At 35.9% G+C, this 24,468-nt stretch overlaps 1 protein-coding gene across 1 annotated transcript; it reads left to right on the forward strand.

Moving 5' to 3' along the window:
- The first annotated feature begins 213 nt into the window (after positions 1-213).
- Positions 214-19,610, forward strand: LOC145978852 (transmembrane protein 50A-like). The gene is made up of 4 exons (XM_083111736.1): positions 214-400; positions 15,004-15,110; positions 16,874-17,034; positions 19,403-19,610. Exons 1-4 carry the CDS (start codon positions 257-259, stop codon positions 19,501-19,503), a joined length of 513 nt encoding a protein of 170 aa, XP_082967862.1. The 5' UTR covers positions 214-256; the 3' UTR covers positions 19,504-19,610.
- Positions 19,611-24,468: the final 4,858 nt, after the last annotated feature.

The following is a 24,468-nucleotide window of genomic DNA, read 5'->3' on the forward strand; positions in this document are numbered from 1 at the left end:
GCTGGGTTTCCCGAAAAATAATGTTATAATTTTAACATTTTGCAATTATATCTCACATAGCCTATACATGAACGTTTGTTGAATTGTCATTGAAAAATCTTAATATCAGCCGAGGTGAGTTCGGACCTACTTTCGTTCTTTTGAGAGTTGATGTCACTCTTATTTTCTAGTCTGATACTAAATATCTGTGACTTATCCTCTTTGATTTTCGCGTGTTCTATTCTCCTTCAGAAAACTTTTCATATCGTATGACACAATGGGGTGTTGCTCGGAAAAGTGTCAGCAAAACTGTTTGACCTTGTGCAGTGAGTACTCCGAGAAAACTTTATTGAATCACTGCTTTTGGTTTCGTGCTGGAAAACCAAGAAATTCTATTATTGCCATAGTGTCTGGAGTGTTTGTAAGTAAGAGCTGCTATGGATAATATAGGGTAAGAACGTCAAAGCTGTCTTTCCTATTACAAAATTTACACCACCAATACCTTTGTATTTTGGCCGACATTACTAATTAATATGTGAATTTGAATTTAAAATTTTGGGTGTGTCAGCAATTAGGCTATTTTGCACCTGTCACGTTATACTAAATTAACTACAATAACTTAACTGTAATGTCGTGTAACTAAAATATTAAAATATTCTGACCGGTAAAAAGGACTACAAGGGGACAGTCAGCACACATAAGGACAAGAAACAGGACAACACACAGAATGATGCTGGCCATAGAGCCAGACGCCAGAGCTTCGTTAGTCTGCAAAATGCAGTCCAGAATGAACTACGTGGAAGGTCACCCCTTACTCCCCTAATTAAAGTATATCACAAGACATAAGGTATTATTTCATAGAGCTACGATAACAGGAGCAGAAAATATAAGAATATCTGGCTTCAGAAAATCATAGCTAAGTCGATCCTATTTTACATGATTTGCACAGTCATTCGCGATTAGACTCTATGCATAAGCACATAAATGGTTAGTTAGTCGAGTCTAACATTGAGTTAGATCCTCCACGTCAAACTTTTATAAAAAGATAACTTTCATCCGTTAGCATTAAGTATGCTACAGTGAAAACTGCGTTATATGCACAGACAATACGGTTAGGCTTGTAAGGTAAAACTTATTCACTAAATATCTTGCGAAAAACATACAGTTTTCACTAGCAAGTAAGTAGTGTAATTGGTGCTACAACCAGTGCCACTTACAAGTGTACAAATGATGAGCTCATATAATTAAACAGCCCGATTTACCCACACTTAAAATTATGCCAAGATGCTCTTATTCCCCAATTCTTCAAGTGTAATATGCTCTTAATTCTAAGAATTTTCAATCCTAGTGTACAAATGATGAGCCCCCTCAGATTGATTTGCTTACACTTATAAAAGGCACTTCAGTGAGATTGTTGTCCATAAATTTGTTAAAAATATGCCCCTCTTGATATTTTATTTTGCCCACACTTAAAACTAAGCCCCAACACACACATACCCCCCTCACCCACACCCACCCACACACACACACACACACACACACACACACACACACACACACACACACACACACACACACACACACATATTTACTTCTGGTTTCAGTTCAATTGGATACCAGGTTCAATTTGTTTATCTAATATTAAAACAATGTAATTCTTCTAGAATTGCTCTGTGACTCTCTCATTTCTTACATCATAAACATATGATTTTTCCCCTATGAGAATAACACTACATATGGTGTCATCGGGGAGTGTATCGTGGAATTCACAGATAATTTTAATGTTTGTCCTGTCATTAACCACAACTTGTTTCCTTTTTGAAGTGTTGATGACAAACATGGGTCTCTGTGCTTTGAATTCATCTGGTGTGTAATACATGTCAGTATTGCCAGTAGTGATCCTTTTGTATGCTGTAAATGCTTCATATAATTTAAGGAAATCATCCTTGGACATGTCTAAATTATAATTTTCTCTGGGAAATACCTCATTTCTGCCATTTTTAAGATATATGTTCTTGATGTTGCAGTTATCAAATCTACTTGAATTTTTTTCCTGATTATTGTGTCTCTCAGTCTGAAACAATACCACCACAAAATCCGGCATGTCATATTGTATACTGGAGAATGAATTTGTAGCATCAAACTCATAATAGGTACCAGTTGCGGGCTTCTGTACACATTGATATGTATAAAATTGTAAAGGAATTTGTGGATTTTTTATTATATCTGCTTTGTATTTAAGAGCATAACTGGCTTCATATTCAACAACTGGGATTCTTAGCTCCATAGTCTGAATAATGCATTTGCCTTCATCAGGTAGGGTATTGGGCAGAGCTTCCGCTGTAGAGTTTAATGTGCTGTACCTCATCAAAGCATTATTATCATTGGCAGCTCTTCTAAATGTGATTCTTAAACCACCCTTCCACATAATATCTTTGTAATCTGAAATTAATCCTGGCAACAGGCGCATAGGGAACAGCACTGTGTGGCTCTTAGATAATATTTTATCACCAGCCTCAAATCCACCTATTTTGTAGTAAGAAGCCTCGGTTTTGGATAATTTTAGTGTGGCCAAAGCTGTGGAGGTAATGCCGGGATAATCTATTCTGTTTATAACAACACCATGCTTTCTGATCTCAATTTCAGAGAACAAATGCGGCACAAAATTATCTACCAATCTTATATTTGAATTTGCCGGATAATCTGCACCATCGAGCTTTACAACATCAAATTTGATGTATAGATCTGCTCTGTGGGGGTGTATAAAGCCATCCCCTACATCAAGATCAACCTCAATCTCTGTGTTGGGTTGATTTAAATTGGCAAATGTCCTCCTGTTTGGAGGGAATGATTGTAGCTCATAACTCTCAATATTTTCCATTTTTTTTGTATGTATTTTTATTTAAATATTAATCTCTATGATTGCAGTTGTTGTGGCTCCAGCAAAATCAACTAATTCTTCTTTTTCATTAGTGACCATCAATTCAATGTTATCTATTCTATTATGGCACACAGGAAAATATAATGTTGGGGATGGAGTGTAGATGATTGGCTCCATAAATTCAGAATTAGGTTTAAATGTTGCAATGATGCCAGTTTGTTTGTGAGTGCCTATGCCATTTGATTTGGTGATCATACCCTCAGCCACATTACAGTGAATATTTAGAGTCTCTATGGCTAAGAATTTAGGTATATTAATAGCAGTGTGTTTGATGGCCGCTTCAAGTTTTGTGTTGTTCTCAAAGCCTAACAGCTCTCCTATAGTACCCAGATCCACTGTTTCTGTAGCAGATACAATCTCTACTCTGTGAGTGACAGAATTTTGACTTAACACTATACCTCTGGGTAATTGAGCATTTAGAGTGGACAGATTATACTGCCCTGGAGTGATGACAATTTTTTGATCCCCTACTGCAATTTTGTTGTTTTGGTGAGTAATATTAGGGATCAAGTACATGCCATAAAATGCTCTGAGAGCTATTGTTTTGGGATACACTATGTCATCATGCAATTTGAGTTTCAATATTGAATTTTGGCTGGTGAGATGGAATACCCCCATGATGTTTTAAATACCACAAGGCCTTTTGAAAATTTTCAATTGATGGTTTATTTATTTGAGACATATATCTAAGAACAGATAAACACAAATGTCCACAATTAACATCTTTGAAATTTTGTACACGGGCATTATTGTAATAAAGATTAACTGATTTTAGATATTTTATTAAATTTTCAGGTGGAACACCTCCAAATGAATCAAACACAAATGCCTCATTGTTTAAATATTTAAGATAACAGATCCAGTGAGTGCCCTGATTTTTGTACTTATCCAAATTAACAATGCCACACTCTTTGTTGAGTGGTTGCTCTGGTAAAGAATCAGACATGTACACACCTCTAAAATGTTTGATGCCCAGTGGCTTGATTAAAGCTTCAATATCTTGGTTTGTAAGCGGCTCTTGTTTTTTTAAACTTATTCATGGCTCTCTTAACACCTTTGCCTTGTTTCTCCATGGCCAGGTTATTTCGCTTCAATTCATCTAATTCTGCCCTATTCTTCTTGGCATCTATTACTGTTTTTGCTATGGCAGCTGATCCCCCAGCCAAGCTCCCCACAGCCCCGAGAGCAGCTAAGATGGCCGGGATAGTGAATATGAAACCCCCCACATGTGATTTTTTTCTAGATTGTTGTAATTTTTTTAATTGGGGGGTACTAAGTAATAATTTCATTCCATGGCCCTTTGCAATACAAGAGCTTTTTTTCTTGCACTGCTTTTTGGTTAAAAGGCTATCAATAGTTTTAAGAGATTTAAGACCTGCATAAGGTATTTGATACATAACACCCTTGGCCTTCATTCTAGGTTTATTATATATATATTCACAGCCCCCACCCCAGTTTTTGTTTGGTGTTCATAGCTATGGTGGTCCCCAATGCTGCTATTTCTTCACTTAAAGAAGCATCTTTGCTTACAAATCTACCAAATGCAGCCTCTTCTAATTTCTTGTCTGCAACATGTCTCTTGTCAAGATCAGAATGTGTGTTGTATGCTATGTCATGGTCTCTACAAGCAGCATCTAGGGGATTAACACCAGGATCCCCTCTGTTTAATCTATCATCCAATTTTGTGCCTGGACCACAATACTGATAGCCTGGAATGTGTAGTTCAAATGGCAGCTTGTTTATAATGTCATTAACCAACCCCCGGCCCTCAGAAATATTCCAAAATTTAGGTGGTAGAGTATTAATAATTTTTATAAGATATCCAATCCCCTTAGTGTCATTCACTATAAAATTAGACAATTTTGTGCTTATCATGTCCATAATTCCAACCTTTTCATTGTAAAAATTGTGGTTGCCAGCATTTTCCTCCCCAGCTATCACCAATAACCTATCTACAAGTTTCCTGACATCATCAACCCAGACAAATTCTTTAGGCAGGGTGTTGTATTGTTTGATTCCACTACCTGTCTTGATTTGTGACCATATGGGCTTGATTAAATTGTTGTATTTTGCTCCACTGCTAGACTTGACCCTTTTTTGTGTGGGATCATTGTTCTGGTATAGAGCATCTGATTTTATTAATATTTCTTTGTAATGTTCATAATCTTGATCTGTATAGCTGCCAGGCCTTTTCCTAGTCATCAGTTCCCACAATCCAGGTGTGCCAAGATACTTAACAAAAGCACCTCTTTCTCCAAGATGAGATTCTGAATATACAATTATATCATCTCCCATAAATGTTACTCTGAAATTGCCAATTCTATGTATGATGCTACCATCACACTCTGTGTCAGCATATAAGCCAAAGACCTCATCTTTGTTGTCTTTAGGTGTGCTTAAATATTTTTGAACAAGAAGACCCAATTCATTAGGATCCAGAGTAGCTTCAATTCTTCGAGGAGCAACAGGACTAGGTGTATGAATACTGGAAAGTGGGGTGATTGGATAATCTAATATGTTCCTTGCAGCTACAGTTACAAGCTCTGTGATCAAATTTTGATTTTGCTCTGTAACAGTTTTGATATTTTTACCTAATTCACTAATAGCATCAATTATAGGCTGTTCTGTTTCTTTGTGTTGTTCATAAATTCCTCGGTTCTGTGATTTCCATCCCTTAAATCTTTTTACAAGATAATCTTTTAATTTAAGATCATCAATGATTGGCCTTTTCATGGTTATTTATATATGTTTCAATGTCTAGAAAATTGTTGATTTTATTTCTGTATTTGCCACTATTGGGTTTTCTTGTCATATGAATTGTGACAAACCCATAACTGTCCTGGTTCCAGCACCTACTGCAAAACTTGGAAAAATCATTGTAGCTCAAGTCCCCACCTACATATTCATCATGTATGTGTTTGAGGTTGGTATGATCTTGATGAAACACACATATAAAATTGCTGTTGTCTCGGATCAGCTGCTTCGGTATTTTTGAAAAAGTCTGTGCCAGGTAGAAACAATCAATGTTTTTGTGCCGGCCCTGTGTAAAGAAATTTCTAACCTTGTTTTGATTATCCAGTATAATGTCATCAAACACAACAACTGAATTATCGAGACACACATGAAGTGGCTTAACATCTGGTTCAAAAGTGGCTATATCCAATCCATCATATAGCTTCATCAACTGCTGATATTTTAATTGTTCCAAGCTCTTAGAGAAAATATACAAGTGCCTGTTTTTCCAGTCTAACCAGTTGGGTGCCAATAAAAAATTATCAACCATTAGTGTAGTTTTACCACAAGCCGATGGCCCAACAATAAGACATCTAATATTTTCAGGCAGCTACTTGCCATTTCTCTTAATCTGCTGTTCAGGTTCTGGCAGCCTTTTAATAACATCCCAGGTGCTCATATTATCACTTTGTCTGCATCGATCCAGCCGTGTTCTGGAAGTCCTAGCCATTTGACAAATAACTTGTTGCCTTTTCTGCGGATGATTTTTTCTATGAGATATGTGTCAGGCTGTTTAGTTTTGCTGAGTTCTTCTTCATAGAATCTGCCTTTGAGAATTTCTCCTCGGTGATCTTTTATTATATATGTGTTAAGGGTCCCAGGTTTAACTTGAACCACTGTAAATAATTCAGTGCTCCAGTTTCTTGTAAAGCCTCTTTTGAATAAGTGCTTATATTTGCTGATTCTTACTTGATCACCCACCTTGTATTTGGCCTTTCTTGTTGTTGGCTGGTATCTAGGATAATAAACAGTCCTGATCAATTTTTGCTCATCAGATGAAGTTACTTCAGAGGGTTTCATGTTGATTGTGGAATGGACCGAGTTGTTATATTTATGTAGAAGTTCTGGAAGAATATTAATCCATTTATAATTATCTTGAAGTGTAAATTGTTTATACATAAGATTTTTTAGGGTTTTGTTGAATCTCTCTACAATTGAGGCTTTGAGATCACTGTAACTCGAATAATGTTTTATTGACTGGCTTTTAATAAATTGTTGGAACACAGAATTATAAAATTCTTTGCCATTATCTGTTTGCAAATAGCGCGGTGATCTTCCACTCTGATTGATGATTGTCCTGATGGCTTCTGTAACACATTTTCCAGTCTTGGATTTGAGTGGCACAGCCCAGGCAAATTTTGAAAATGTGTCTATTACAGTGAGTAGATACTTGTAGCCCTTGTTGATTTTATCTAAGTTTTCAGCTGTCCACTTGCCATCTCAATCAGGTCCCCTTGCCATAAATCATCTATGCCTTTTGTGACTACTGGCAGTCTCTTATAATTATGTCTGGCTTGTCTGTGTAATTCATCAACAATAATTTGTCTAGACATAATATGTAAACAAGAATATTGCAACTATAGGGTGTTCAGCAGCTGATACTACAGGATTTTCTAAATATAATTTGTCCCCTATTTGTATTTTAAATTCCAGAGAGCCATCATCTTCAACATAAGATGTTTCTAATGTATTGGGGTCTGTAAAATCCTCTAACTCTACACTGGTGATTTTTGCTTTGTTGTCAGCATTTGTTATTGATAAGGTGGGGTAGTGGTGTGCCTGTGGTTGAAGCCAATATTTAATCTTGATTGGTCTCAGTGTGCCCCCAACAAAAAACTGGTAATAAAATTGTGCAGGGGACAGCATATATATTTTGCCACCTGGTGTAAATGGTGAATCATATTCTTTGTTGGGGATGCTGTACAATTCAAGAATTACTGTATGTTTTGGATTCTCGATTATACCTGTTATTTCTTTTTCTGCTGTAAGCAATCTGCTTGTTACAGATTCAAGGTGCTCATTGATGGTCCTAACAACATCATCATGGCCTGGCTTGATCTTTATGTCCACAACAAGTTTCTTGTATTGTTGCACAATCTTTTGAAGCTGGGTGGCAAAAACAGACAGAGGATTCCATGGTCCCTAGCTGTTGCTTGATATTAGCTACAATTTGTTGCAAATTTTCAATAACTGCCAATTTTGAATTTTGAGCAGTAAGATCATGGACCTGTCTTCTGATATCCTCAAACAGGGCATGCAGTTCATTAATATGTTGATTAGTTGGTAGAGTGGCCACTGTCTGAGTAAGTTGTTTGATCTCTGTCTGGATATTCTTGATATCTTCTGATTTCAATATGCGATTCACTGCCCTCTTTATATTTTTAAGTTCCTGTGATGTAGGCAGATTTGACACAGTATTTTGCAAAGATTCAAGTGCCAATTTCACATTGTTTAATTCAGAAGCATCAGCCACATTTTGCAGAGCATTTTGGAGCAGGGCTATATCTGCCTTAGTGGGTGTTGATTGTTGTAAAATTTCAAACTTTGTTTGGATATCATCAATCAAGTGATGAAAATGAGATAGCTCAGATTCAGTGTTGAGGTTTTCAAGCTTTGTGATCTGTTCCTGGACACTGACAAGTGTGTCTACAATACCGGGCAGGCGGGATTCTAGAGATTCTTGTATATTTGTCAAATCACTTTGCACTGCTGCTATTGTACCCTCAAGATGGGTTATGGTACTTTGAATTTTTCCTAAATCTTCATATGTTTCAAGTTGCAGCTTGATATTTGCAACACTCCGAGTTATTGCACTCAAAGCATCAGAAGATGGCAAATTGTTCATAAAATTTTCAAGTGTCTCAATTTTTTCTTTAACCTCGGCTATGGCATTGTTCAGAGGGTCCAGATTAGGTATTTGGAGTGATTGAATCTGTTCCTTTAGAGTGGAAATCACTAGATCAAAATCTTCTTGTGATTTTATGCTTTTGACAATTGTTTGGAGCTGTGTCTGGACATTATTTATCTGCTCCTCCAATTGTTGTTTCAATTGCTCAGAGTTGGTGGCCTGGGTCTTAAATTTGGCTTGAAGAGCTGCTACAGCTTCTTCTAAACTTTGAAAATTATCCAATGTGGCCAGGTCAGTATATTTCTGAAGCAGCACTTTGAGTTCTGAGTCAATTTTAAGAAGAGGGTCCATGCATTGTGATTGTAAATTTGTAATTTCTAATTGAAGACTGGCATTGAGTGTGGTTTGTAAAGCTTGTAAATCACTTCTTAATTTCTTGACTCTGACATCAAGCATCAGAATCTCATCACTGTGATCTTCATGCCTTGTATGGCCAAATATATCATTAGGCATTTTTGTTTTAGTGGTTATTTATTATTGAATATCTGATTCTTAATTCTATAAAAAAAAGGTATAAGCTTGTCATATGACCCAGGGACCTCAATATATAAGCAGTCACCAGCAGAAACAGTATATACAGTGCCAGAAATCATGTTTGAGTGCTTAATTCTATAAATATTTCTCCCTACTGAAATTTTGACATCACCCTCAGGGGTTGTAATAAATTGCAATTGACCACCTACAGGTAATTGGTAATGATTTAAATTATTGTTAAATATGTACAATGTTTTACCTGTTTTATCATCAACATCTGTAAGTATGCTGTTCAGATGAATAATTAACAAAGCACTTAGTTTAGATATTATATCAGAAGAGGGTTGTGGTGTTGGCAGCTCCATAATAGCTTGTTTTTTGAACCCAAATAAGTTCATAGGCATGTTTATTTATTTCAAATCATGCTCTGTAATTGGGCATTGATTGCCATTTTTCAAATCACAATGCCCCCATGGTAGGGTATGTATGCCACATGATAAAATGCATCTCTTATCATCATGTGGGTCCAGAGCCACTTTTCTTACAATATTGCTAGTCAATAAGTGATCCACACTCTGAATTCTATTTTCTGATGTTCTGATTGTGCTACATGATTTGAGACAATTTTTGTAATCCTCAAATTCAAGCTCTTTGTCCACAGTCACTCTGCCAATGCCCTTGGCCTTTTTGGCAACAACACCACTACATATTTCAAAACTGTACATCTTGGCCCTTAACCCAGCAAATGCCACAATAACATCACCAAGTGTCTCATCTTTTAACTTGCCAGGCACCTTTTTGTTGTGGTGTTGAATTTTTGAATGTTCACTGGTATCAAAGTATTGAAACAATTCAGGCTGTGCAATATCTTTATAAACATCTTCTGTTTGAATATCAAGAACAAAACTATCAGTGTCCATGTACATCAATTTTAGACAATCACCATACAAAGGTTTCAACACATCATAATACAATTTTAACATGTGTAATTTGGCCAATTCCAATATCACAGCCCCTACATAAATAGGCTTATCAAATTTGATTTTTGTTCTTTTCATGTTGAAAAGTGCCATATTTTCATCATAAATTCTTCTGTAATTGAAGTTTGGCTTTGCAATCAATTTTTTGCTCCGGCTGGGGTCAGTAATTATTTTAACATCAATATGTTTTCTGACATTTTCAATTGTTTTGCCATACACTGAATTGACCATCAATTTAAACAAGGTCTTATCAAATTGGCTCATTGCAGATGTTCGAAGCTCTGTGTTTGTATCAATATATGGCTTCAACCATGTTGAGTGCCTAAACCTCAAAACTTTTCCAATTTTGGTCACTTGAACACCATGATTCATCAGGAACTGGAGGTTTTTGTAATATATGACACAACCCTGTTTCGGCTCTAGAGTCATCATCAATTTCTTCTGTTTAGAGCCAGGTGAGCACTTAACCTCAGGAATTGGGGGCAGATCAGAAAATGTCTTTTGTGTAAATCATCAGGAATTGTCAGATCAACCTCTAAGAATAGGCCATAATTACTATCATCAAAATCCTTAAGATCTTCAATGTTGAAATTTTCAACCCACTCAAGCCCTGCATATGGCAGTTTATCCATCATAGCATAACCATAGAGGCTGTTTGCATCTACATACAGTATATAATTTGATGGCAGTGCTGGATCATAATCAGGAATATATTTGTTATTTGCTCTGGCATATCTCTGAGAACATTGCACCATGCCTCCTCTTATACATTGTTCCATAAACAGATACATATCTTGATCCTGGATCAGATCCAATTGCATTTTAGTGTTTATAGTGTTTAAAAACATTGCAGACCATGCTAGGCCCGGAGCACTGTAAAAATACATTGGATCCAGCTTATAATTTTGCATGGAAGATTTTCTGAATGCCTGCAATATATCAGCTAAGAGAGTCACATCAAGTTTTAAATATGCCTTGTGATAATCACCAAATGTCTGGCATTTTAAATTGTTCCACATCAACTGGGCATGGTGATAATCATCATCAGTGATTCCAGATGCTCTGATTTTGCTGTAAAACTCTTGTTGTGGTGGCAGAGAACACTCATCAAATTTAGAAAAATCTGTAACATAATCATATGGATATACACCCTTCCGCCTAATTAATTTCAGGTCCTGATTTGGAAACAAAGCACATGTGATTTTGAATTGATCATCAGATAATTGAGTGGCCAGTGTAGCCAGGCTAGCCGATAAAATTCTGTATGAATCAAGAAATCTTAAGTGAATAGAAACACCATTAACTTTAATTATTTTGTTAATGGCAATATATTTCTCATCATTTTCAGCTAAAATATTTAAATTCTGCTTGTTAAACCCCTCGTACCTGATCAAATGATGAAAATCATAATTGGATGCTCCATGGCAAAATATGGGGACAAATTTTGGTCTCTGGATCTCAATATTACAGCTTTTACACAGGGCCATTAAGAATTTACCATCTGTATGAGAATGGTGATGAACCTTGATATTTGCATCTGAAAATTCAGAATCACATACCGGGCATTTTTCTGCTTTGTTGAAATCTTCAATGTGTTTCTCTGTTAAAGGCAACATAGGTTTTGATTTTAATAAAATATTAGATGCTATGTCATGGCACTCATTTTCTATTCTATGTGCAAATTCTTTGATGGCATCTGGTCCCATGTATAAATATTCTTTACAAACAACACCATCCTTTACAACCACATAATAAAAACTGGAAGGTTCATGTAACTGGTATGGTGTAATTGAAGGTTCATCAGGATCTGGGCTACAGAATGCAAGAGGTTTGAGATTTGATTCAAAATCACAGACTATATATGCTGGGTGTTCCAACAGGGCTTCAAATGTTTTGAATTTTGCATTTTCACTTGGCTTTGGCATCACCATATGAACAGGTTTATGGTTGCCACAGTATTTCAGATGCTCAATTAACTTGTTTTTAGCAATTTCTGCATTTTTTTCACGAACCCCATTCACCATTTTTCTACCATCAAACACAGACAAACATCTTCTGCACAACTTGAATATTCTATGAGTTTTGTCTAGTTGTGTTCTGACTAAAGCTTCAAGATTATGTATCAGAGTGTAATGATATGTGCCATCCTTTTCAATTAAGAGCAGATCAATCGGAATAGCAGATTCATCATCAAGTGTACTGATTCTGAGAGGATCTATCAAGCAATTGTCACGGCCAGTAGAACAAGTAAATACATTAATAGATAATTGTTTGCCATTGATGTGCCTGGCCTTTTTTTCAAATTTATCAATATTCCGAACAGACATTGGATATTCTAAACCCTCCATTGCTTCATCAAAATCATTTTCATGTTGTTTATAATAAGTTATTCTCTCAGGATTGCTTGAAACTGGATACAAAGCAGCTAAAATACACCACAAAAAGCATTTCTGGTCATTATTTTTTATATTAACCACGGCTGTTTTGTTTTTGATATTGGCAGGTAAAGGCACATAAGTGGAACCTTGTAATGGGCTGAATTCAGAAATATTAATATATAACTTGTGTGGAGATCCGCATAGGCTCCATCCAGACTCTTTTGCTGCAAATTCAGAGTGTTTAATATTCAATTGATCTATCAAGCTGCTTATTATTTTGTCTAAATTTGCATTTGAATATACCGGTACAGTTTCTGTTATGTGGGGCTGTGTAAATTTTATGCCATTTGGCTTCTTATATTGTGTAAACAATTTGAGGGACAGCTTATAAGAGCCATTTTGTGCATTTAGAATTGCCTGCACATCTGGATTTATACTCTTCAAAAAATTCTTAATGTCACATCTTGGCTCTGATACAAACCGGTGATCCCTTAATTGGCCGTTAAAACTGCTATGGATGGGTTCATAGCGTGGCTGCTTTGCCGGTCCAGCATTAACAGGTGTTTCATGCTTTCTTTTCAGACCAGATGTAGATGGTTGTGGGGGCAATGTTGATGACTGTACAGAACAAGAACCCACATGTCTATTGAAATATGCTTTGCTAAATATTTTATTGCATTTAGAACATATTTTAGTGGGAGTTCTGAATTTGCCTGGGTTACAATTCTTTTGGTGTCTGGCCCAATTGGGGCTGGATATATTCTTATTACACTGATTGCAATATTTTTGATTTGGCATTTTTGTTGTTGGTTTATTATATAAGATTTCCTGGGGTTCAATTCAGAATTTTGTACTTAATATATATATATATTTTGTTCAGCTGTGTGCTTTGTTTATTTCTTGTGTATATTTAATATGTTAATATTATTAATTTTTATTCTCAGTTTATTATATAAATTTTTGGGGGTTTTAAACCAAAACTCTATGCTTATTATGACAGGTTGTAAAGCTAATAGCCCACAAGTGGAAAAAGAGAATAAATATTGATCTACACTGACCTTCCGCAAATGCCTGCACAGACATGCATGTCTAGAAAGGCAATGACCTAGCGCTGTGTTATGTATTGATTTTTGTATAACAGGCTGGGACAGATATAAGCCTGACTCTAAATATGAGTGGATTACAACAAACAAGCTGGATGCAACAAATATCACATTTTTTATACAAAATATAAGCCCTTTTGTTCAATATACCAGAAATATATTTAATATGAATAATAAATATTAAGCCAAACAGGCCTGTAAGTATGAGAAGCACTGTAACAACACATCTGTTCTCCTCAGCCACTCTCACAATACTGGCCGAGGAGTAAAGCAAAATCTCTTTATATACCCTAAGCATGGATTAAAACATCTGAAACAACAAAGCAATCAGAATATAACACATCATCACATTATGTCATAATTAACCAATCAGAAAACAACACATGCATAATAATTTATTGCTTAATATTGGATAATAATTTGTTGCACAGCATGATGTAATAGCTCTTGCATCATAATTTGTTGCATAATATTGGATAATAATTTGTTGCACAGCATGATGCAATGGAGATAAACCAGAAGTAAGCATGTATGTGTGTGTGTGTGTGTGTGTGTGTGTGTGTGTGTGTGTGTGTGTGTGTGTGTGTGTATGGGTGGGTGTGGGTGAGGGGGGGGGAGTGTGTGTGGGTGTGTGTTAATACGTTTTGGCTTAGTTTTAGGTGTGGGCAAAAAAAATATCAAGAGGGGCATATTTTTAACAAATTTATGGACAACAATCTCACAGAAGTGCCTTTTATAAGTGTAGGCAAATCAATCTGAGGGGGCTCATCATTTGTACACTAGGATTGAAAATTCTTAGAATTAAGAGCATATTACACTTGAAGAATTGGGGAATAAGGGGCATCTTGGCATAATTTTAAGTGTGGGCAAATCGGGCTGTTTAATTATATGAGCTCATCATTTGTACACTTGTAAGTGGCACTGGTTGTGGTACCAATTACACTACTCAAGTAACATAGATTAGGAGATTTTTATGTAAAATTTGAATATTTTTAACCATGCTTATGCTATTATTAAAATTTTCTTCAAATGGCAAATTATAAACTGCAAAAAACAAAACAAAATTGCCCCGGCAATTTCTTATGTATACTCTGTCCCGGAAATCTGTAGAGCAAGGCAGTGCATAACTGTAGAAGTGGGGAGAAAGCGAGTGGGGGAGGGAAACAGAGCAGTACGTGCTGCTGCTAACAGGTGGTAGCTGCAGCCTCATTTTCTTCTTCATTCATTCACTTCACATCTCACGCGTTCATTGGTCGAGCCCTCTCGAGTCAGTACTTGCGCAGAGACTTGTATTCGTTCTCTTGCTCCAGAGATTCCCGGGATAGAATATAGTACCTTACGAGTTTGCATTTAAATGTAATTATTTTACTTGTAGTTACAATAAGAGTACTTGTGATTTTAGCAATATCTTTGTACCTACATATGTAGTATTTATTTACCATTTCAGTTCTTCAGTGGTTGGTGGGTAATTTTAGATGCTGCAGTAAATTATGGAAATGCTATTCCGGGTGCTCATTATGTTATTGGAGTTATTGGAACATTTTCATTTATTATGTAAGTTAATAGTGATGTAGTTATTATTAGACAATTGCATGGGAATTAGTTATAGCTCTTTTCAGTTCTTACGGCGGGCTCTCTTGAAGCTGGCAGGGGAAGTGGGGAGCGGGGAAGCGACCAATCCAGCACGATAAGAAACATAGCGGCCAGTAGAACGAGTTTCACGTAGTACTTTTTCCGGCAGCGTCATGTCTCTCGGCGCCACTGCTGTTGTCTGGTTGGTCTGGGGCGAATTTCCCGCTCCCCACTTCCCTTGCCAGCTTCTAGAGCGCCCGCCGTAAGAACTGAAAAGAACTATAAACAAATGTGATTTTTATCGTTATTTATAAGAAATCAGGTCTTAGTTGAGAACTAAAAAATTAAATATGCGAAATTTTCTTGGTTTAGTGTAAATATCCTAGCTGAGACCCAGGAAATATAATTTTTTCTTTGATTCACCAATTCCTTGACACTGCATTCACCAACATTTGCTTCATATTTTAATTCTCCAGTGAGAATGACCTGATAAATAATTCTTTATCAGGTTCTAATTTCTTTTTCAGTCTATTATAATTTCAGGTATGAATGTATATAGCCTGTGTAATTTTCTTACTAGGGGAAGAATTTTATTTTATTCTAATAAAGAAGTCTACCTGTTGTATAGAAGTTAGGGACTGTTCTATATTTGAATGTAGTAACTAACCCATCACAATGTTATTTTTGTGGAATAATTTTATCAGCGAAAAAATAGCATAATACAGCTCAATAACCCTAAGAATATAATTTTTTGAGATACTCATGACAGCAGCTATTGATTCGTTATGGGACTCGGGCCATGGGCACAAATATCTAATAATCGAATCTCAAATCTCGAAATTTTAACTCTCAAAGAATAGGTAACTTAAGTTTTTACAATTATATTTTACATACATTTTATAATTTTTTCCCCTGGTTGCATAATTCAAGGGCTCGGGTGTAAAACATGCTAAGTGACATTTTGGTAATTTTTGAGTTCATTAAGAAAACAGGTTATTAGTAGCTAGACTGTAGATAATTGTTTTCGTGTTGGTTTACCAATTCCACAAGGCTTCACTGAGTCCAATGCAAATTGTATGGTATTGCAATTTCACTCGAAAATTGAAGGATGGATTTAATTATTAATGATAGTTTTGGTTCTAACAGATTTGAATAGAATTACATACCAATAGTTCAAAAGGAATGGAAAATGTGAAACAAATACGAGAAACACAGATTGAATCTTACTTGTGATGTAAATGAAGGGAAAACTTAGATAGCTACGTAAACATTTACTTGAATTGTAATTTTAAAAGGAAGAAATTGGACCCCATTTTTCAGTTTAGCAGGACAATGTTAACAAGAAATGAAAGTATTAATTGAAACGATTCCTTCCAAACTTAATTCGGTTTACTCTTTTTCTCTCCACGTATCATGCAATGAAACATACTTTTCCATGCTTTATTACTACTATATTATCATTACTATTGTAATGTGTTTCAGTGGCGAGCGCATTAAATACCCCACTTTCGAATATTCCAGCGAAGTTTCCCGGTTCAAGTCCCGGTCTGTGTGCATGGGTGTGAGCGTCCCTCGATCAATTTCAGGTAATCACTTATCCCCATGGTCGCGATTAGCCAAATTTGGCAGAAAAGTGACGCTAAATAATCCAAATACTTTGTTGATTCATTGATTTATGTACATTAGTAAGTTTCTCTTCACTTACGTTTAAGAGAAATTAAGAATACTCATATTGTGTTTTGAAGGATTAACATTGTGACGTCAGCTCATGTTACTGGAGATGGGATGGCTGCGGACGGTTTCAGTGTTGTTCTGGCTCGTTTCTGGCTGTTCGTTGGTTTTATTCTAGGATTTGCCTGTCTAATTGCCAGCATTTGGATTTTCATAGTGGAATATGTTTCCAAAGGTAAGTTGTTATCATAAATGTAAGTGAGATACAGGACACATATTTTTTTGTGTGTATTCTCATACCTAGGGATGCACGATATCAGAAATTTGATATGTCGTCAAGAAAATATCATCACAGGCGATACGATACGATATTTTTTCCTTATCGTGATATCGGCGATATATATCGCTAAAATATCGTGACGATATATCATCTAGTTGATATCGCCTGGACGATATTTTTTTCAATATCGCATCTGGACGGTATCCGGGAATTTTTGTGTACTCATTACCTGATTCTCTTCCCCTACCTTGAGGCCTTTCTAAATTTTTGGCTACTGCATCATTTTCTGGCAATACTAAGTTCAATGTAGAAATTTACTTATGATTTATAGGAATTTATATTTGTAGCCTAGGACTGGTGGAGCATTACCAAATAACTCTTATTTACTCTCAAATTCGGAATGCCTAATTCAACTGCAAAAGCAACGCAGGATCTGCCAACACCCTGGCCACAATCAATCCAATAATAACGTTGTTTGCAAGGTAGGATATTTCTCGGGGGCATTGCTTAAAATGGTGGCAACGTGGGGGTGATGCTTTCCCCCAGTTAAGAGAATTCTCATAGAACATCCCCAGTACTAACATAACTTGCACCTCTCGTCTACGTTTTCACACAACAATTTCGAAATTTGAATTGTATGAAGTCTTTACAATTTGATTCAAGTCCATCTCAAGATTATTCTTTCATCTTCATTTTGGTCTTCTTACGCCTTATCTGAAACCTCTTCCCATCAGGTTCTCAATCAGAATCTTGTAAATACAGTATTTCACGACCTAATCGTCGGACCCTGTTTTTCCAGCCCTAAAATTGGTTTACAACCTTTCATGGCGCATCAGATAACGAAATAATGGTAGCGGTGCAGAATCGTCGGACACAGAAGATTAAATATTTCGAGACACTGTAGTAAATTTTCTCAAGAGTTATATTTCGACTATAATGCACAAATCAATAACAACTAATACGTATATTACATTTTTTTCAGAACGGAAAAAAAATGTTCGCTTAACTGCCACGAAGAAATGTGCGTCGATTTGGACTACTGTATTCAGTATTAACTAGGGATGGATGATATCGGAAATTTGATATTACGATATATCGTCAAGAAAATATCGTCACAGACGGCACGATACGATGTTTTTCCGTATCGTGATATCTGCGATAGGATCGTCTCTACGATATGTATCGCGAAATATCGTGACGGTATGTCGCTGACACGATATATATCACCAAAATATCGTGACGATATATCGTCTAGTTGATATTGTCTGGACGAAATTTTTCAATATCGCGATATATCGTCTAGACGATATATTGCCCAACACTAGTTTTAACATACGAGCACGAATACTCCTTGCGTCCCAATATTGCACTAAAGACATGGTTACAGTTTGGTAATTAATTATTTCTAAGTACCGGTATCACCGGCAATTCTTTCTTTAAAATCTTCACTTAGTGGTCGAACATCCCTCCCTTTTGTTTTTGCAAACAAATGGTTGGCATATAATGTGCGACGATTATACGATCAAATACGACATTGCATTCTATTTGTTTCATATCATAGTAGACATTTACATATGCTAATGATGGCTTAATTATACCGTTCAATTTTGATTCTTCATTAATTTCTTTTACTTTTCTGCTGCATGTTCTAGGGCAAAATTAAAAAGCAAAAAAGATTACGCATTTCGTTATTTTAATCACGCAGGTTGAGTTTCTTTTTAAGTACACTTTAAGCACAGAAAGACTAATCGGGACTGGACCTACAGTTTAATTAAGTGGGATCCGAACCACTACGTACGTACTACCTTCACCGAGTATTGAACCCGGGATCCCTTGATTACAAAAGTAAATCAGGTAACTCGTTAGTTGGTAAGACATTATATTTTTGGTACGTGCGTTAGTAACACGATACTTTTTCGGTACATGGTGTTACTAATAACACGAGTACTTCGATACTTTGCATTATATCGATCAATTCAGAACTGGATGATGTATTTGCTAGGCCGAAACATACTTTGATGTGTTGTCTTAAACTTGTGCATGTAAAGTTATACTAGGTAAACATGCACTAGACATGTGATACTTTTGTAGAAAGTACATGCCCTTATTTTATGACCAAATAATATGTTTCGTTGTAACGATAACATGTTACTTTTGGAAGCAATAATGCAACGGCAACTTTAACGCGTTACTGATTTTAATGATTTAAAATTTATCGGGCACATAGTGTTAAAAGTACTTCCAGTCTGAACTAGCAAGTTATATTATAGAATTTACCTCTTAGACTACACAATTTTGTTAATAAAGAAATATTTATTTTCAGATGTTGTCATTCAACCAGGAATTCAACTCTTCTTTCATAACTTACTTGTTTTCTTGTCATCCATGGTATTCAAATTTGGTAAAAAGGAAGACGAATTTTGACATTTTACCTTGCTGCACTTGTTTGTAGTACCAATTGGCAAATAAAGTGCATATACAAATATGGAAACCTCATCTTAATTTTTTTATGATGTTCTCGTAATACATAAGACGACAATTCTGATTGTATTGGGAAAGGGTTAAGAAGATATTACAAAGAAAAAGTGTTTCTTTACGGAATATTTGAAAAAAAATATTTGTATTGTTAATAATATATTAATAAATGTGGCTGTCCCTCTTCATCTGACTGCAAACAACAGTGATAATTCTTCTTCTATGTATACGTATTGGTGAATTCTTCTTCGTATTTACGCTTACTAGCATTTAAACACTTTTTTGATGTAACATATTTCTGGAGAATACATGCTTTCTTTATCAGACATTTATTTGTACTTTAATTAATATTACAGTTATAACAATAGGATGCATCTAATAAAAACAGAAAGAGACAAGTTATACAATGAACCTTGTAAATAGTGTTACATTGTTGGAGCCTATCAACAATGGACTCAGAAGTTCTCTTTTTTACAAGCGGGGTAAGCCACCAGTCTGAAATTTTAGCCAACCGAGAAGAAAAATCTTTGTATTAGAGAAGAAAATATGTCGAATTATCTGATGATGTTTGGTATTTATAATTAAAGTTTGATAAGATTTACAATCAAAAAAATTCATAATTAATTAAATTGTTGTACTCCAAAATGTAACTTCAATGACAAGATTCGTTGTATAATTGTTTCTTTTCTGTTTTTATTAAATTGTCTTATTGTTATTGTAGCTGTAATATGATCAAACTACAAATAAATGTCTGATGTGTCGTAGGGAGCAAACACAAGATCAAAAAATATGTTTAAATGTTTGTAACAACCATAAACTAGAAATATACAAGAAGAACATTAAAATTCGGTTTCTTTGATATTAAATACATGGTGAAGTAAAACATCTCAAGTACCGTATAGAATACAGCGAGGATAACATTTAGCAGCGCACACTTGTAAGGAAGAAGTACCAAGAAAAGTTGGTTCCATATAAATGATTGAATATGAAATTTAAAATAACACATATTCATGGTTCACGCTTAACCTTAGACTTTCACATATGAATCTTGCCTCATTGTTCAATTTGAGGAAAATGCAGAGGATGGAGTGCGGGAGGAACTTCAGAAATGTATTTTTTTTCGGGTTTAGATATTTAAAAAAATATATAGATCTACAAACAGGGACGTAGCTACGTTATTCAGATTGTGGGGCCAACTCTGGAACATGTTCTTATGAAATTATTACGAGAAACGAAAGCTAAACAATACGATATTTCAATGTACCTATGGTATGTATAGTATTTATTTATTTAATTTTACTATATTAACAGACAAAAGCATAAGCGTTAGTATGATTTACTTTTTCCAGGTCCAATTTAATTGATTCTTATGTAAAAATTACGACAAAAATATAGAAATGTGTCCATTAAAAATGAAAACGCACTAAAACACTTTAGATATCTTCCCACGAACGAACAAATATACATTGGCCGCACCCACAGCAACTCGAATGTAATGTCTCGACCACGCTCAGCAGAGACTTCGATACTATCTGTAAGGTTTGGTTTTGGTTTTGGTTTGAGTTGGTGTTTTAAGTCCACTTTGTGCACAGTAAGGCTAATCGGGACTGGACCTACAGTTTAAAGTGGACCCGAACCACTATGTGCTTCCACCGGGTATCGAACCCGGGACCCCTTGATTACAAGGCGACGACGCTATCACTGGGGAGGCACCTATCTGTAAGGGAAGGTTCATTTGCAACAAAAGGTTGGAATCTCTGGTTTCTAGGAACTCAGGGTAAGGGTACTAACCTTAAAGAAGGCAGTTTATATGATTTTTTATTACAAACCGGTAAGCAATGAAACGGGTGGAAATTTTGGTATCCTTCATTTGCTTCTGACGATCTTCTTCAGAATAGCAACTTTGCTCCCCATGCAGTACTTCAGCTCTGCTACAAATTTACCGGAAAATGTTATATATAGTATTAATTTATGATAATTTTTAATAGATCAAAGTTTTGGGAAGGCCACTGTTGCGAATGGCAGGGCCAAGGTCCCCTGGCCCCGTCTCCTAATATTTATTAAAAGTTGCAGAAAATTTTTATTATAAAACTTCCAGGGTTTCTAGTTTTTTTTAACAAAAAAAAATGGATTGTACAATTGACAGGTACCTCTCTACGATCATGACTTTCCTGTCATTGGCAAGGGAGGACTCACCTATAGAAACGCCACTTTATAGTTTTCAAGTATTCAGGATGCTGCTATACAACGGCCTCCTTCCCATCTGGACATTTTATGGACATCATTGGAAACGAATAAAAATTATGTTTTGTTAATAATAATTAACGCTGCTAATATTGAAGGAAATTATGATTTCAGAAGATTGCTAAAAATTATAGAATAATAGTGATGTATTACTTACAAATTATAAAAAGCCAGAAAGGCAGAAATCTAAATTATCGCCTTAGCAACCTCAGACAGTTGAAGGATACTTAGTAACCAAATCAACAAGCTTCTGCTATAAAAGCGAGAAATTTCGACAGATATTTGGAGACATATAGGGTTTTACCCCGTGTGCACTCCGCCCAACAGTCCCGTCAACTGGGTCTTTACCCATTAGACGAAGACTTAGCTGTCTGAGGATCACTTCGGAAGTCTGGAAGGGGGACGAGGTCTTCACCTAAACCCGACCAGGACCTTTCGTTTGATAATCATAAGCAGAGTCAGCAATAAGGCGACCCAGGGTCTTAACCCAGGGGTACCTAATTCTCACCGCTAATAAGATTTTTGGTCTTCCCACAGGAATAAGCAGCACCAAGGAGATTTACGTAAACCACTTTCTTGTAATAGCGGTATTACATAAGCTGATGATATCTAGAATTGATTAGAGAAGACAGCAATGCAATACAAAATTATCGTAATAAATAATCCGATAATAAAACACAATCTGTTCGAGGATAGAACGGATAAATTCCGACCTGTCTCCCTGGCAACGGACTAGGTGCTACCTCAGCGTTAAGAAAGAGTCCGATATAGAAGGTAACATTACCTGTGGTGTCCAAGGAGCCGGACGCTGGTACGGGACAAAATGATTGATGAATAATAAAATATAACTATTATATTACATGCTTTATATTCTCAGAGAGGGAGGAAACTGTCCTTCCCAGTTGGGAACAAATTTAGAACCTGGGAAAGAAAATTCAGAAGGGAAAATTTCCCCGCTCTTCCTTGAATTCCAACTCTGTCTAGACCCCTCAAGTTGTTTGTTAGAATATATATATACAGTGTTGGAATTCAAGGAGAAGCAGGGAAATTACCCCTTCTGAATTTTCTTATGTATGTATGTATGTATGTATGTGTATAATAGAATAGTATAGACTTTAGTGCATGTCCGTATACTATTATTGTAGCAAGCAATTGCACTCTCAAGATGTAACTAGCATGTGGGGGCCTTTCAAGGGGTTTGAAACATTTTAATGCACATCCGTGGACATAAGATACACTCGAAAGAAACGCCTCTTGCTTGAGATGACTTATAATCTCATTCATAGTAAAAAACGTAACTCAAGGTAAGTTAACCATACCGAGCCTTCTAATTAGACCCTTACCAGAAAGGTTCCTGATGGCTGACGTTTTAACTCTACTTGCTCAATGACGTTTACTCATTTGACGGAATTCTACCACGTGCGCAGGAAGGCAAGCCAAATTAATTAATGTTTGATTTACTGCTGGACGTTTTTAACATGAGATGTAGATTGTAGATAAGCACGAGGTCCCGATTTAAGTTCCGATTAAAGTCTTTGAACTTCACGGTTGCGTCACTGAAGCATCTTCCGTTATATCCATCAACAATTAAATATAAAAAAGTTAACAACTTACTTTGTTCTAATTGAACCAGGAACTGTTGAAAAGACTTTAATTGTATAGTTTAATTTTGTTAGACATCATCGTGCTCCATAAGATACGTGAGCTACTAAGGCAAAGAAATACATAAACCTTGCACACATTTTATTTGAGCTTATTATAATGATCACTGAACGTTACAAGCCATCGTGAGAATTTATTTGGAATAAAGTGGTATAAGTGGAAAATGGAATCACAATAATGGACCAAGATGGATTATTCAACCATTTCGAAAGCGATAAGTTAGTTCATTGTTACACACAAGCAAATATTGTGTAGTACATAAAAAAGGAAGAACTTTATTTGTCTAGATTTGCAGTCAGTAGGTAATGGGTCTGACTGCTACGTGGAAGATCCGGCTTCGATTCCCGGGATGGGTAATTTAAGGTGGAAATTAAGGTGGATCGGATGCAGTAGTGGATAGTGAGTGCTATAAAAATGTGTAGGTCATGAGGAATCCAATAACCTGTGCATAACATTTAATTTATAATTGCAACCCGTAGTGCAATAAAATCGCATTATTTGGGATCAGAGAGAAGATCACACAGAGCCCATGGATAAAATGTAAGTTCAGCTAAGTCACTTATTAGTAATGCATTGTGAACTTTCAAACTATGCAACTTTAAATGTTAGCTAATTCAGATTATCAGTTTTAACGAACCCTTTTATCTTCTTGTCTAGTAATGTGAAACAAATGTACTTTTACCACGCTAATAACATTGCACGTAGTATGTTCTTTTTGGGGGGATGGGAGTGTACAAGGAATGACAATGAATTTACGAACAAAAGAAGGTGTCGTTTGTGCGAAAATCTCTTAATTCCAACTCAGGCAACGTCAATTCCAAGTAGAGGAAGTGCATGCAAATCCAGCTTTTCACGATGCAAGTGTTACAGGCTAATAGCTGGTCTGCACACACTATTGCATCACAAAGGCTGACTTCACACCAGGGCTAATTTGAGTGAATGGCGAACGTAACGATTGCGGCATTGTTGAACATCTGATTGTCATGCTCACCTTCATTTATCACTCAG

This window comes from Lepisma saccharinum, chromosome 25 (assembly GCF_977018435.1).
Source record: "Lepisma saccharinum chromosome 25, izLepSacc3.1, whole genome shotgun sequence".
NCBI lineage: Eukaryota > Metazoa > Arthropoda > Insecta > Zygentoma > Lepismatidae > Lepisma > Lepisma saccharinum.